General features: G+C 40.2%; 1 protein-coding gene across 1 annotated transcript in view; it reads left to right on the top strand.

The window, feature by feature from the left end:
* COL4A6 (collagen type IV alpha 6 chain) overlaps nucleotides 1-14,913 on the top strand; it is an 86,045-nt gene that overhangs the window by 16,562 nt on the left and 54,570 nt on the right. Inside the window, exons 5-11 of the mRNA XM_007952434.2 lie at nucleotides 2,129-2,197; nucleotides 3,862-3,897; nucleotides 7,618-7,680; nucleotides 8,624-8,659; nucleotides 8,853-8,894; nucleotides 9,904-9,996; nucleotides 11,497-11,550. Of these exons, the coding sequence (XP_007950625.1) occupies nucleotides 2,129-2,197; nucleotides 3,862-3,897; nucleotides 7,618-7,680; nucleotides 8,624-8,659; nucleotides 8,853-8,894; nucleotides 9,904-9,996; nucleotides 11,497-11,550 (393 nt within the window). The remainder of the gene's footprint in view (nucleotides 1-2,128; nucleotides 2,198-3,861; nucleotides 3,898-7,617; nucleotides 7,681-8,623; nucleotides 8,660-8,852; nucleotides 8,895-9,903; nucleotides 9,997-11,496; nucleotides 11,551-14,913) is intronic.

Here is a 14,913-nt window from a genome sequence, read left to right as displayed (position 1 = left end):
TATATATAATACTTTTGGCATTGGCAATATTGCTAAAAGGCTGTAGTAAATTTCAGAGCAAAGTACATACTTGGGTTATTTAATGTGTTCCTACATCAGAAGATATTGGGAAATGCAGTAATTGGAAGCATTACATTGGATTATGGAAGCACTAACAAGAACCCAAAAGGCTTGGCCAGCCTGGTCTGAACCAGTGGTTCTTATCCAAGGGCAATTTCACCCCTCAGGGGATATTTGGTGATTTTTATTGACATTTTTGGTAGTCAAAACTGGATGTATAGTACTAATTTCTAGTGGGTAAAGGCCAGGGATGCAACTAAACATCCTACAACCCAAATCTACAGGACACCCCTCCCCGCAAGAAGAATTATCTGCCCCAAAATGTCAATAGTAACAAGGTTGAGAAAGTCTACACTGATGGAGATTGCCTCCAACTCCATCATAGTCCTTGGTTCTTGGTTTAATGAGACATTCATTAGACCCCGGTGTCACCACTTTTAATCTCATTCATCTAGATAGGGCTTTGATAATTGAATGTAAACAATCTCTAGTAAATACCATATCCTTTCAAGGCTGCTTTTACAAGTGGCTGGAAAGAGAAAAATAAGGTATTCTAAGCCCATTCTTAATTTCAATTGAAATAATCTAATGAGGATATGATGTGAGACAATTTAGCTAGAAGTCACACTATCCATTAGACAGATTCCATAGCTGCATGAATTAATTGGCACTTTATTGAAAAAGCCACAATGTTCCCTTCTGGGACCAGGTTGTGAGTGTGGATGTGGGTGTATATGTGAGAAAGTGAAACAGAAAACACAAACCCCAGATTGATATAAAGGACCTTGGCACCTAAGGACTGAATCAATATGCTGCAGGGGTGAGAGTGGGAAGAAAGATGTGTTCCTAATGGAATGAACTATGTGAGTCACAAAGGCTTCCAACCACTGCCATGGCAACAAGGGAGAAGAAAACACATCTGTGTTAAGAGAATGGGAATCCACCGAAGCCATGAGATACTGCCCTCTAGAGAGAAAAAAGAAATCTTAAGGTAATCAACATCCCCTGATAGACAAAGAACAAAGATAGGAAGCTAATCCTGTCTCACCTCAAGCCTGAATAGGAATTTGGATGTTATTTTACCAAACTGAACCTTACTTCCTGATGAATCCTATGCTGACCTTCATTCACTTGGCTTCTTTAAATCTTCTCTGGTGAGAGCAAATGGCCATGAGAATAAGGGGAAACAGTGTTGGGAAAGAAATGGGTTTGTTTCTGGGGCCACATTGTTCTTTTATTACACCCACTTTTCCAGAGCCAAAGGAATCAGTCATTCAGTAAACACTTCAGTCCCCAAAGCTTAACCTTACCCTCAGTACTAACACTGACATCCTCTTAGGCGTAAGGACTTAGATTTACCCCAAGAAGACAACATCTAGCAGACATTTGCCACTGGGACAACAAAAAATCTGGTTAAAGACTGAGATTGGAAATACTTTGATTTTTTCCCCCCATATTAACAATGAGTCACACTGGCCTCTTAGATGGGGTTGAAGTTGAAGTTGCCTGGAAGTACAGGGTAGAGCTGGTTTTGTAGATATCTCCGAGACCAGGGATCTACAAACTATAACCCATACTTGTAAGCCTGTGGCCTGTTTTCATATTTTTAAGATGTTGTGAAGAAAAAAGAAGATGAGACAGAGACTGGCTGTGACCCACAAAGCCTAAATTATTTACTTTCTGATTCTTTACAGAAATAGCTTTCAGACTTGTGCTAGATAAAGGGCCTGTTAGTGACATGCCTCTGATGGGTGGAACAGATGGACTATAGACATATGAATGGCATGTGTGTTATATGTGGGTGTTTAGAATGGTACTCTGAAAGATGCAGTCTCCTATTTTCTAAACCCCATCTCCTTACAGACCCCTGAGTTTGGAGGCAGGGGCGTGGACATATAGCTTCAAGACGGGACACCTTTGTAGTAGATGTGCCTTGCGCCTTAGCACAGCCAATTCTGCTAAATAATTTTTAGGCTCTTGCTATTCCATCCTCTATTTGACCACATATTATTAACAAAACTATATGTGTATGATTTTTTTCACAAATTTTTCTTATTATTTTACTCAGGGTGCCCCTGGGCAGAAAGGTGCTAAAGGTGATCTTGCTTTCGCTCAAGGTATTATTAAAGGAATGAAGGTAAGAGTCTCTCAGGCAGACAGCTGAGTAGGCTGTATGCTGAGTTTTCTGGGATTGGGCCCCACTCCAAAGAAAACATTTCCAGAACTAGCATCTGTGTCTCTACTTAAGGATCAGACCAAGCTGGATTTAAAAGGATCTGGAGCTTTTTGTGGTGGAAACATTGACAGAAGTGTTTGCAACTGTACTGTCAAAGATATTTGTGTGTAGGATCTATAGCAAAAATAGGAGACAGATCAGCAAACAAACACTTTGCATGGGTATCATTTTCTTGACACGCTAAGACATTTCCTGGAGTCAAATACCTTTTGTCTACTTTAGAATCCTTGTTGTCTGCTTACCTTGGTTGGAAGCCATATATGTCTCTGCCCACCTTAGCATGGCCACCAGCCCAGGATTCAGACCCCACTCTCTTCAGTCCCTACACACTAGCCTGTCATCCTATAGATGGGCCCCTGGCTGTCTGCAGAAAGTGCCCATAAGCTCTGCAGCTGACTGAAAACTTTCATTTTTTCCCAGAGTTGACAAGAACCTTCTGTATTATTTGTGACTGTATTCATAGTATATGTTGTCTGGTATCCTGTGAGGCCTCAGTAAACTCTGGCTCCAAATGACCCTACTCACTTACAGAGTGGGAAGGGAGCCCATTATTACCCTGGTGGCAGATGGGAACCTATCTGCCCACCATCTGAGGGAGAAAATATGGCAAGCTCACTTAGTTAATTGATGGCACCATTCTGTCTTGCATCCTTGCCCAGAGACAGGGACATTGCAAATCACTTTGGAAGGTGATGATGGGGTTGGGTGGCTGAAGAATTGGAGAAGGTACAGGGGTTGGATTCGTGGCTGTAGGTTCCATAGCAGAAGATACAGTGTTAGAGTTGGAAAGGATCTCATGATTGTCAGATTCTTATCAGTCGTTTTACAGATAGACAAACTGAGATATACTGAGATTGCGTGACTTTCTCAGAGTTCACCAAAGAGCTGAAACCTAGGTAGTGCTTTTTCCATGTTGCAGAGAGCTGTTTTTTGACTGTAAGCCAAGTAGGATAGAGTAGCAAGTATCAAAGTATGGCCATTGTCTTAACAAGCATTGATTAAACGGTCTTGCCAGAAATCAACGAGACACTGGATCCAATGGAACACAGCAATTTCCACAAGATGGTTATATACAGATTCATACAGTGACTTGAGATGCTGCAAAGTAATTAAAACGTAATCAGAGACTGTATGCTCTGTTGATTCTCTCTTGAAATGTCTGATTTGCATTGTATACATATGGGCACAGATTCTCTGGGGATGAAGGAACACGGGAAGGTAGCTTTGCTTTCTTCCAGAAAGAGCAGAAAAATCATCAGCCTGCAGAAGCAGTTTCTGATTGATAAATCCCTAGCAAAGGTGAAAATGAATTAATCCAAGTAAAATATGAAATCCTGTTCAACCAAGGCTATCATATGCGTCTTTTAGAGTCCAGATTTTTCATAGGAAATAAAAGTAAATGGTTGAGTATGTGCAATTTATGCATTATTTAAAACACAAGACCTTGACAGAGGAGTCCAAGCTTCAGCAATGCACTTCTATCCCCGTGAATCTTAGGTCAGTTGTTTATAAAATAGGCCTATTTATTCATCTCTTTAGTGTCCTGCCCTTTCTTTATTTCTTAGGGGGACCCTGGCCTGCCGGGACTTGATGGAAGTGCTGTAAGTTGTTATTTATGTTGTGGAGCTCTCAATGGTTAGTCAGCAGTCACTGATGGAGCCTTTTCATTCTCTCCATGGTGTTGAAGAGGAGCCCTTGTAGTGCAGTGGTTAAGCACGTGGCTGTAAACTGAGAGGCCAGTGGTTTGAACCCCCAGCCACTCCATGGGAGAAAGATGTGGCAGTTTGCTTCCATAAAGATGGACAGCCTTAGGAAGCCTTATGGGGGCAGTTCGACTCTGTCCTTCAGGGTCTCTATGAGTCTGAATCTACTTGCTGGCAATGGGTTTTGGTCCATGGTGTTCAAAAGTCTTTCTAGACCTTCTAAAGGAAAATCTAGAGATTTGAGGTAGATGAGTCCTGCTATTGACATTTTCCAGATGAGAAAGAACTGAGAGGATGGACTGTCCATCTCAAGTCACATGATAGACAGGCTTTCAGACCTTTTAGTCAAGGGACTAAATGTATTCCCTAGGATGTATTAGGAAAGAATTTTGCCTTTCATTCAGGAAGAATTTATCAAGTTTTCTGTGAATTCAGAGTGCTGTGGGTAAAACAAAAGAAGTAGAGTGTGTTTCTTTAAAAAGTATTCCATTCAGAAATTCATTTTAGGGACTTTTTTGATAATTGTCCATGAAAGGCTGAGAGTTGTATTAATGAAAGCTCTTTTTTCCCCCTTTGAGATTCTACATTGTCATCATTTTCCTTTGAAGTAGCTTAAGAAAAACCCCATCTACCTGCCTGCCTTCCTTTATCCTACCTTCCATCCATCTGTCCCTCCCTCCTTTTCTCCCTCCCTTCCTTCCTCCATTTCTTAACAGGTATTGAGCCTATTATCAGCAAAATGTCACGAGTGATCCCTGAAACAATGTAGACATGGTCTCTGCCTCCAAGGATGTGAAAAATTACTAAGAATGTGGCATAAGAATTCCATAGCAGCTTAGGGAAAGAGATACTGTCCACCTAAGGATAGATTATGGGAGACTATATTGAAGATAGAAAAGGTAGCTTCTGAGAAGTGTGGATGGTGTTTAGACTGGCTGGAAGTGAGAGGAGGCTTTTTAAATAGAGAAAGTAGTGTGAAAAAAAAAGGTAGGCATAAATAGGATGTGTACAAGCACACACAAAAACAGAGATGAGTAAGTGCCAAGCCCATACAGATTCCCTAGAGCTAAACAAAATTGGCTTAGAGGGTGTGTTCATTAGATTTGTGGAATAACATTTAGTATAAATGCTGTGTAGTTTGTCGTAGGGATTCATTCCCCTGCCCACAAAGGTATAGTGTTCATCTACATATACAGGCATGATACACAAACCACTTAGATTTGGGGAGAGTGTATTTGGTGAATAAGAAATTTGTGATCAGTAAGGAGACCAAAGGTTATTAGTTGTTTTCTGAAGCAATGTTCATCTGATCATACATTCCTGGGGAACCTTTGAACCCTTACTTCCTGCACCTTGCTGAATCTGGACCTCTCTTAGCTCCTCCACCCCTTACCCAGGTACATATCATCTTGTTGTTGTTGTTGTTGTTGTTATGTGCCGTCGAGTCGGCCCCGACTCATAGCAACCCCTCCTTAGGTTTCCGAGGCAGTATCACTACGGAAGTAGGATTGCCCAACCTTCCTTCCGAGGAGTGGCTGGTGGGTTTGAACCGCCAGCCGTCTGGTTAGCAGGCAAGTGTCTTAGCCACTATGCTACCAGAGCTCCTCCCCTATTTCATCTAGGCCATACATCTCTCCATATCATCTTCCTCTTCAGATTTCACCATCTTGCTTTTATTATTATTGTTGTTATCATTCAGTTAAAATGATTTTCTGATTTCCTTTTTGACACATGGAATATTTAGAAGTATACTGATTAAGTTCCAAAAACTTGGCAGATTTACAGCTATCGTCCTGTTAATTGATTTCTAGTTTGATTTCATGTGATCTGACTCATAGCAACCCCTTCTTAGGTTTCCAAGGCAGTATCACTATGGAAGTAGATTGCTCAACCTTCCTTCCAAGGAGTGGCTGGCTGGTTTGAACCTCCAGCCTTCTGTTTAGCAGTCAAATGCCTTAGGCATTATGCTACCAGAGCTCCCGTTTTGATTTCATTGTGGTTGGAGTACACACTCTATATGATTTCAGTTCTTTGAAATTTTTGAAGATTGTTTCAGGGCCCACCATATGGTCTATCTTGTCGAATGTTCCATGTGCACTTGAAGAGAACGTGTGTTCTGCTGTTGTTGGGTATGTTGATATAAAATATGCCTATTAGGCCAAAGTGTCTGATAATGTTTTTGGATAATCTATGCCCTTACTGATTTTTTGTCTACTTCTTCTATTAGTTACTGAAGGAAGAACATTAAAATCTCTAACTATAATTGTGGATTTCTCTATTGCTCCTTGCAATTCTGTAAATTTTTACTTCATGTGTTTTAAAGCTATATCATTAGGTGCATACACAATTAAGATAGCTATGTCTTCTTGATGAACTGACCTATTGTATCATTATGAAATACCCCTCTTTATCTCTGGTAATATTCTGTCTTGAGTCTACTTTATCTGATATTAATATAACTATTTTGCTTTCTAAGTTTTTATCTTTCCAACAATTTATATAGGAATTTCAAATGTAAAGTTGAGTGAATTTTTCAGTGAACACCCATACCATTAATAGACTATATTTGCTCTATCCCATTTCCACCCCTCTATCCATCCATCAATCCATCTTATTTTTTTATGCATCTCACAGTAAATTTAGACAACAGTCCCCTTTCCCTAAATAGCACAGTATGCCTATCAATATTTGTTTACTGTTTTCCTTTTTATATGGGAGAGTATATTGAAGATAGGGGAACTCTGGTGATGTAGTGCCTAAGGCATTTGACTGCTAACCAGAGGGCTGGTGGTTCAAACCTATCAGCCACTCCTTTGAAGGAAGATTAAGCAATCTACTTCCATAGTGATACCGCCTCAGAAACCCAAGGAGGGGTTGCTATGAGTCATATCTGACTTGATGGCAGTGAATATATTGAAGATAGAGAAGGTAGCTTCTGAGAAGTGTGGACGGTGTTTAGATTGGCTGGAAGTGGGAAGAGGCTTTGTAAATAGAGAAAGTAGTCGACGGCACATAACAACAACAACAACAGTGTATAAAGGTAGGCATAAATAGGATTATACAAACACACACAAAAACAGAAATGAGTAATATACAATGAAATGTACAGATCTTAAACGTGCATTAGCTGAGTTTTGACAAATGCATACTCTTGTGTAACCCAAACCCCTATTAAGGTATAGAACTTTCCCTCCATCATAGAAAGTTTCTTCCTGCACCTTCTCTGCCACCACTTCACCCCAAAAGCAACCACTGTCCTGATTTCTTTTCCACCAAAAAGCAGTTTTGCCTGTTCTAGAGCTTTATATAAAGGGAATAGGACAATCCTAGCCTTTCGGGTCTGACTTCTTTCATTTAGCATAGTATTTTTGAGGTTCAGCCACACTGTAATGTATCAGCAGTTGTTTCTTTTTATTGTTGAGTAGTTATTCTACTATATGGCTGTATCACGTTGTATGTATTCATCCTTATATCAACAGACACTTGGGGCATTTTCAGTTTTTCACTAGCCGAATAAAGTTGCTATGAACATTCTTCTTCTGCACATCTTGTGGACATAGGTGTTTACAATTCCCTTGGGTCTTGCTGTTTGAACTCAGTAAAAACTTGCTTTTCTAGGGTCCAAAAGGAACACCTGGATCTCCAGGAGCTGTAGGACCCCCAGGATCCCCAGGCTTTCAAGTAAGACTTGCTTAAGTCTAATATGTGTTCATTGTATTCACATGATTGCTTTCCTCACCACGGAGTACATGTAAACCTATATAAATGTAGACCCACCTAGTGGAGAAGGGAAGCCTCCATTTCTTGGAGGATCAAAGTAAAACTTGCTCTTGTTGGAAGCTATTTGTTGTCTTTATCAGAATCTCTCTGACCATCCAGTCTATACCTCCAAAGCCTCCCAGTTTAGCACAGCCTAAAATATAGCCTAAGGATGCCAGATACCACCTTCAACTCCTTCACCCACAACAAGCATTGCTAACTAATCATACCACTACCACCTATTCTGAACCCAGAAAAAGCTTCAAAATCCTTCTCAACACTGTGCTTGGACAGTTCCTACCAACCTCCCTTTCTGAGACCAAGCCTATGTGCCATCACTGGTGTAGAAAGAGCATAGTCACTCACCTGTGTGGTTCTGGTTTTCCTCTCTCCGGTGTGTGAAATTCCACCTCTTGTTACTTTGGTTTGTTGTTGTTGTTGTTGTTATGTGCCGTCGAGTCAGCCCCGACTCATAGCGACCCCTCCTTGGGTTTCCGAGGCAGTATCACTACGGAAGTAGGATTGCCCAACCTTCCTTCCGAGGAGTGGCTGGTGGGTTTGAACCGCCAGCCTTCTGGTTAGCAGTCAAGTGCTTTAGCCACTATGCTACCAAATATCATCATATTAACATTTCTGGCCACTTGGGAGGAATGACACATGAGAGTTCTACTACCTTACCATGAATCGAGTTATCATGTCAGTTTGGGAGATTTTAAAGGATAGAAAAAGGAACCATAAGAAGAGGAACTAGAATCTGCTGTACCAAAGCTGGGCTACCTCAAGTGGTGGGGAGGTCTACCAACATGGACATGTTCTTTTTGCCTGAAACTAACAAGTACTAACTCTTCTTTCTTTTTAAATCTAGGGTCCTCCAGGTTCCCCTGGTTTCCCTGGTCCTGAAGTAAGTATGCTTTATTTCAGGGCATTTTGCCTCTTTCCCCTAAGTGTTATGGGCTCCCCCTAAAGAGATACTGGTTTGGTTAAACCTTCTTTATGGTACAAAAACAAAAACATCCTTCATTTCAGCGACTAAAGTTCCTGCAGCTTGTCTAGTAATTGATTTTGTTTTTCCTCCCTGCATCCCTATGCCCCAGGGAAATATGGGGTTAGGTTTCCAAGGAGAAAAAGGAGTCAAGGTAAATAGATTTTGGGAAATACAGTCTGCATTCCATGTGCTCTCAAAAAAATGTCTCTGGTTACATGCATGTGCTTGCTTTTATAAGGGGATTTAGATCTTTGCTTTGGGAAATGAGCATTTCCCAGCCCACATGGGTCCTCTTGTAGGATCCCTTGAGGGCTGCTTGTGCACATGCTACACATCGGCTACTGTTCTTTTTCATTCAAAACCTTATAGTCTCCCTGCTTCCCACCTGTGAAGTGTGTGTATCTTACAAACATATTCTCTAAAAATATCTTTGTTCTCTTCCTTCCACCTGGATATTTGTTGGGTGTTTTTTTTTATGTTGTGTCATCTTCTCTTTCCTTTTCTCTGTTTTTTTTCCTTCCATCCATTCCTTCTCCTCCTCCTTTTCTACTTCTTCCTCATTCTTATCTCTCATCCCTCTTCCTTCACCTCTCTTTCATCATTCATTTTTGTTTCCCTCTGTACAAAATGTATGGTGATTTGGGGCAGCCTCAAAGGAGGCTGGGAGCTTGTCCTCCCCACCTTTCATTGCTGTCTTTTGTGGATGGCACTGTTCTCTGAAGGAGCACATCTAGCCTCCAGTGTTCTAACGTAGACTTTACTGCCTCTGCATATTCTTATGGCAGGGATTGGACTTATTAGAGTCTGATCTCTATTGCCAAAAGGTGTCTATTCACTTTTCTCACCCCCCCTTTTTTTACTCTCTTCTAAACATCCTTTCATGCATGACTATGGCAACCATGAATCTGTGGTTTCCTTTCATCTATCTTGCTTCCTGCTTCTGCACTGGCAATACAAAGTGCATTTGGTCAGGCTTAAAGTTGTTCTCACCCCTTGCCAATGATAGCTGTGTTTCCTTGATGTAAAGATGAGTGTGAAGAGGTCAAAGTGATGGACAGTTTACTTATCAATTACATTCAGAGGATAAGCACACCGTCTGGAGAAATGGTCTGTGAGGCTTATGCTTTGCACTTTGCTCAATACTTCCTTTTGCCTTACAGGGTGATGTGGGCCCCCCTGGACCCGCAGGACCACCACCATCTACAGGGGAACTAGAGTTTATGGGATATCCGAAAGGGAAAAAAGGATCTAAGGTAGGTAAACACTTAAGAATAGGAAATATTAGTAAGCCTTATCGTAGTAATACTCAATTCAAATAATGAGACCACATTGGAAGAAAAAAGAGTTGTGAATAATAATGGACTTTTATTTGGAAATAAAATAAGTGACATTAAAAGCCACTTATTTTTTTTAAAAAAAAAAGCCTTGTACATTTTATCGCTCATGAAAAGCTTGCTAAAACGCCTTGAGTATGTTTCCTGGCATGTGGGCATGATTGTGAGTACTTGGGTTTCTGATAATTAATTTAAATGTTGCTTTCTATGTTTTCATTTTATAGATTCAATTTTCGAGATGCTGAATAACTTTAAAAAATTAGTTGTTCTTGTCCTCCTAATTCCCAATCCTTTTCTTATGTGTGGTGCCCTCAAAGAACTGTGACACAACATATAGGGTATAAATGGTTGCTTTTGAATTGGCTTCTTAAAGAAGTTATTTGTTCTCAAAACTTAACCTTGCAAATCAAGTATACTGTCACCAAGTGTCAGTAGATGCCCTAATTCACCAGATCAGAATTACCAAGGTTTAAGCTATAGACCTATTTAACTGAGATATTTGATAATCTGTATTTTTATGTAAGTAAATGTATATTATATGCATGGTTGTGAGAAAGGTTGCCCTCCATTACCTTCTTTCCTGGTATCCCTTAAATTCTGTGTTTCTGTTCTTATGTCCAAGGAAGCCATGCAGGGGAATGTGTTTACCCCCATTCCTTTACTTTTGTCTTTGGAAGGAACAGCTCCAGGCCCCCTCCAGGTTTACAGGAAGTAATAATTGGTTTAGGAACAGTCTGGGAGCTCTTCCATTGCATGTGTAGATAAAATACCATATCACAGAAAAACAAATTAGAATGTTGTGTATCCCTATCCAAATTGTAATTGTTATTCTTTTTGCAAAACCATTGATTTCTTTACAACCTGTAATTTGCTATGGGAAATCTCACTCAATAGCTTCTTCCACTAAAAATGAAACAAATAATGATCTTTTTTTCCTGTTTCTCAATTTGCCCTGGCATTTCAGATTCTGTTTTAGAAAGTTTTCTTTCCCTGCATGGGCCTTTATACTTCCTGTATCATAATGCCCCCCCCAAAAAAAAAGTTGCTATTGAGTCAATTCCAACTCATAGAGATGCTATAGGACAGAGTAGAACTGCCCCATATGGTTTCCAAGGCTGTAATTTTTAAAGAAGCAGATTCCCACATCTTTCTCCCACAGAGCAGCTGTGGGTTCAAACTGCCAACCTTAGTGGTTAAAGCACTCACTGCACCATCAGGGCTCCCCTACATCACAATGGACTCTCTAAGCTAAGACATCCTGGTACAGTTACTAATCAAAGAGCCTGGTGAATCTACACCACTCCAGTCCTGACTCCCCACTGTTCCCCACTCCCTAGCCCAAGTAGCTTGAGGGAGCCGTCCCACTTCCTGTTCACTGCTTCCTGCTGCTACTCACTGATTTTTGTTTGACTTTTCCAGGGTGAACTAGGGCCTAAGGGTTTCCCGGGCATAGGTGGTCCCTCAGGCATCCCGGTAAGTATCCCTATTTGGTCAATATATGTTCAAGAGTCCAACTGGACAAACACTTTGACAAACAACAATGACAAAAAAGAATACACCTCTTCCTATGGTCACTGTAGATAATTCCACCACCTTCATTATTAGAAGGCATTTAAAGAAATATTTCTCAAACCCATGAGATTATTAGCTTGGTTCCACGGGGCTATATATCTTAGAAATATTAGCCCAGGCTCTAGACTTAAAACAGATCTAGACTTTGACTTCTGGTTTCACCAATTTCTAGCTTTGTGACTTTGAACAAATTTATTAACTTTCTTGAGCTTCAGTTTCTTCAATTATTAAAAGAGAGAAAAAGATAATAATGGAGTGGTTATGATTAAATGAGATAATATGCATGAAAAGGCCTTAGTATATGCTAGCACTTACCATTCAGTAAATGGTATCCAATCTTTGTATACCTACTCCTCACTTATCAACTATCTCATTATCCAATGTTTCACATTTACAACAATAGTAAAAAATTTAGTATCTGACTATTGTGTGCATTAACGATGTACATCTTTCAGTAACGAACGCCAGGGTGTAAGGCAAGAGTAACACTGGCTGTGATTATTAAGATTATATGTCAACTTAACTAGGCCATGATCTTAATGGTTTGGTAGTTATATAATGTGGTGATCTGATAGTTATGTAATGATATAGTAATCCTCCATTTTGTGATCTGATGTGGTCATCCTCCATTTTTGCATAATGCCAATTTTTGCATAACGACTTAGTCTTTGGAACCTAACCATGTCAATAAGTGAGGAGTAGGTGTAATCCTGTCTTCACTTTCATATCTAGCTTTGTATCTTAGATTCTTTCATTCAGCAGATAGCTTGTCAAGGCTCCTATATGCAGATAGGGTTGCCATGAGTTAGGATCAACTGGAGGGCAACTAACAACAACAACAACATATGTTAGGCATTCTGCTGAATGCTCAAGCTATGACAGTAAATAAGTCAAAGTTCTTGTCCTCAAGGAGCTTTTATTCTAATGTGGGTAGAAGGGTATTGACGGACAAGAAAGAAGTAAACAAATGAGTTAATAATGATTTCATGTAATGGTAAATGATATGTTGTTATTTGTTGTTGTTGAGTCTGTTCCAACTCCTGGTGATCCCATGTATGCAGTGTAGAACTACACTCCACAGCATTTTCAAGGCCTTTCATAAGCACATTTCCAGGCCTGTCTTCCAAGGTACCTCTGGGTGGGTTCAAACCAACAACCTTTTGGCTTATAGTTGAGTGCTTAACCATTTGTGCCACCCCAGAGACTCCAAATGATATACAGAAGATGGAAAAAATGGCAAAGTGAGGGAGTGTAGATGGGGAGTAGGGTAGACTACTTTGGACAGAGTGGTCTAAAGGGTCTTTCTGAGAAGGAGATATATAAACAGAGACATGAGTATTATAAGGGAGCCCATCATGTGGAGATCGAGAAGAGTGTTTCAGGCAGAAGGAACTGTAACTGCTAAGATCCTGAGGATGGAAAAAGCTCAGCATTTTGGAAGAAGAAAAAGAAGGTAAGTGTGGGTTGAGCAGAGTGAGCAAAGACAAGACCCAGACAGAGAGACCGGGGCCTGATCATGGTGACCTCTGCAGGTCAAATATGTTTTTTATTCTAAATGTGATAGGAAGGCATTCAAATGCTCTGACTTGTATTTTTAAAATGATCACTCTGGCTGTGGAGATGAGGATGGATGGGGTGGTGGTGATGGCTTGGGCTAGGATGGCAGCAGTAGAATGGAGAGCAGTGGATGCATTCCAAATGTAAGGTTTTTAAACTCTTTATTATGGAACATTTCAAATGTAGACAAAAGTGAGGAGGATAGCATAATGATTCCTCTGTGTGCCCATCACCCAGCTTCAACAATGATCAACTCAAGGCCAGTCTGAAGCAAATAACAAACATCATCTCATCAAAAACACAGCAGTATTTTTACAAGATAAGGACTTTATAAAACATAGTGATAATATCATCTCAGTAACTAATTATCAACAATTACTTAATATGAGTTAATAAATCAGTATTTAAACTTAGCTGATTGTCTCATAAATATGTTTTTGTAGTTGGTTGGTTTGGATCAGAATCCAAACAAGGCCCATACATTGAATTTGACTGATAGGTTTCTTAAATCACAATATGTGTTTTGAAGGAAGAGTTGACAAGATTTTCATGGATTGAGTATAGGGGTCGAGTGGGAACTAGGCCTGCTCCTGCTTGCTGGCACCATGGGGATAGATGACTCCAGTGCTTCTCTACAGTTCTTTGAAACACTTAGACTTGACCAGGTGGCCGAAAGACCCAGCCAGTGGGGTCAGTGGTGTCAGTGGCTTAGGTTGTTCCATGGTGATCCCTATTATTCCATAGAAAGAGGCATAGAGACTCATCTGTTTAATGTCCTCAATTTTAATTAGCTATGTATCCAATGGATCAGGAAAAAAGAGAACCATGGTGTTGGAGACAAGAGACCTGGACTTTAGGCCCAGCTCTAGCTCTAGAACATTGGGCAAGTTGCTGGATATCTGCATATCTGTAATATGGTACTAGTCATAGCTACTGTTTGGAGACCCAACTGTCAATGAATGCGAAAACTGCCTCCTACAGTCCAATTTGTTCTTGTGGGGGTGGTACTGTTTTCATCTCTTTACAAAGTCTAAAGCTGTGCTGTCCAGAATGATAACCACCTAGCACATGTGGTTACCAGGTCCTAGAAATGTTACTCATCTGAATGAAGACAAGTTGTAAGTGTCAAATGCATGCTGGATTTCTAAAACTTAACATAAAAAAGAATGTAAAGTACCTCATGAACAATTGTTACCTGATTCTGTGTTGAAATGATAATATGATATATTGGGTTAAATAAAATATATGATTAAAATTAATCACACCTATTTATTTTTATCTTTTTTAATGTGGCTACTAGAAAATTTAGAATAACATAGTAGCTCATATTATGTTGCTGTTGGACAGCACTGATATACTTTGCAAATTGGATTGGGAATAAGGTTGGCACCCTTCTTTGCAGAGCACTTTTACATAGATTCTGGTTACCACACATCATCCCTGAGAGTTACGTAAGATAGGCCTGGTTACCCCTTTTGCACTGATGAGGAAACCACAGCTTAAATGGATGGAGAGGCTGCTGAGAGCCACACAGCTAGTTATAAGCAGAGCTGAGACTGCAATTGAGCTTTCTTGAGTGCTAGCCAAGTCAGGGCTTTTTCCCTATACCATACTGCCCCCTACAGAGCGGTTCATTCTTGTCATGGTGACAGTGATGGTTTCATCTCTAAAATGTCTAAGAAAAGACTTTATGATCTGTGGTGTTAT

This window comes from Orycteropus afer, unplaced genomic scaffold (assembly GCF_000298275.1).
Source record: "Orycteropus afer afer isolate SDZICR_OR568_19922 unplaced genomic scaffold, OryAfe1.0 scaffold00336, whole genome shotgun sequence".
In the NCBI taxonomy this organism is placed as follows: Eukaryota; Metazoa; Chordata; class Mammalia; order Tubulidentata; family Orycteropodidae; genus Orycteropus; species Orycteropus afer.
This window is presented reverse-complemented; position numbering and strand designations above follow the sequence as displayed.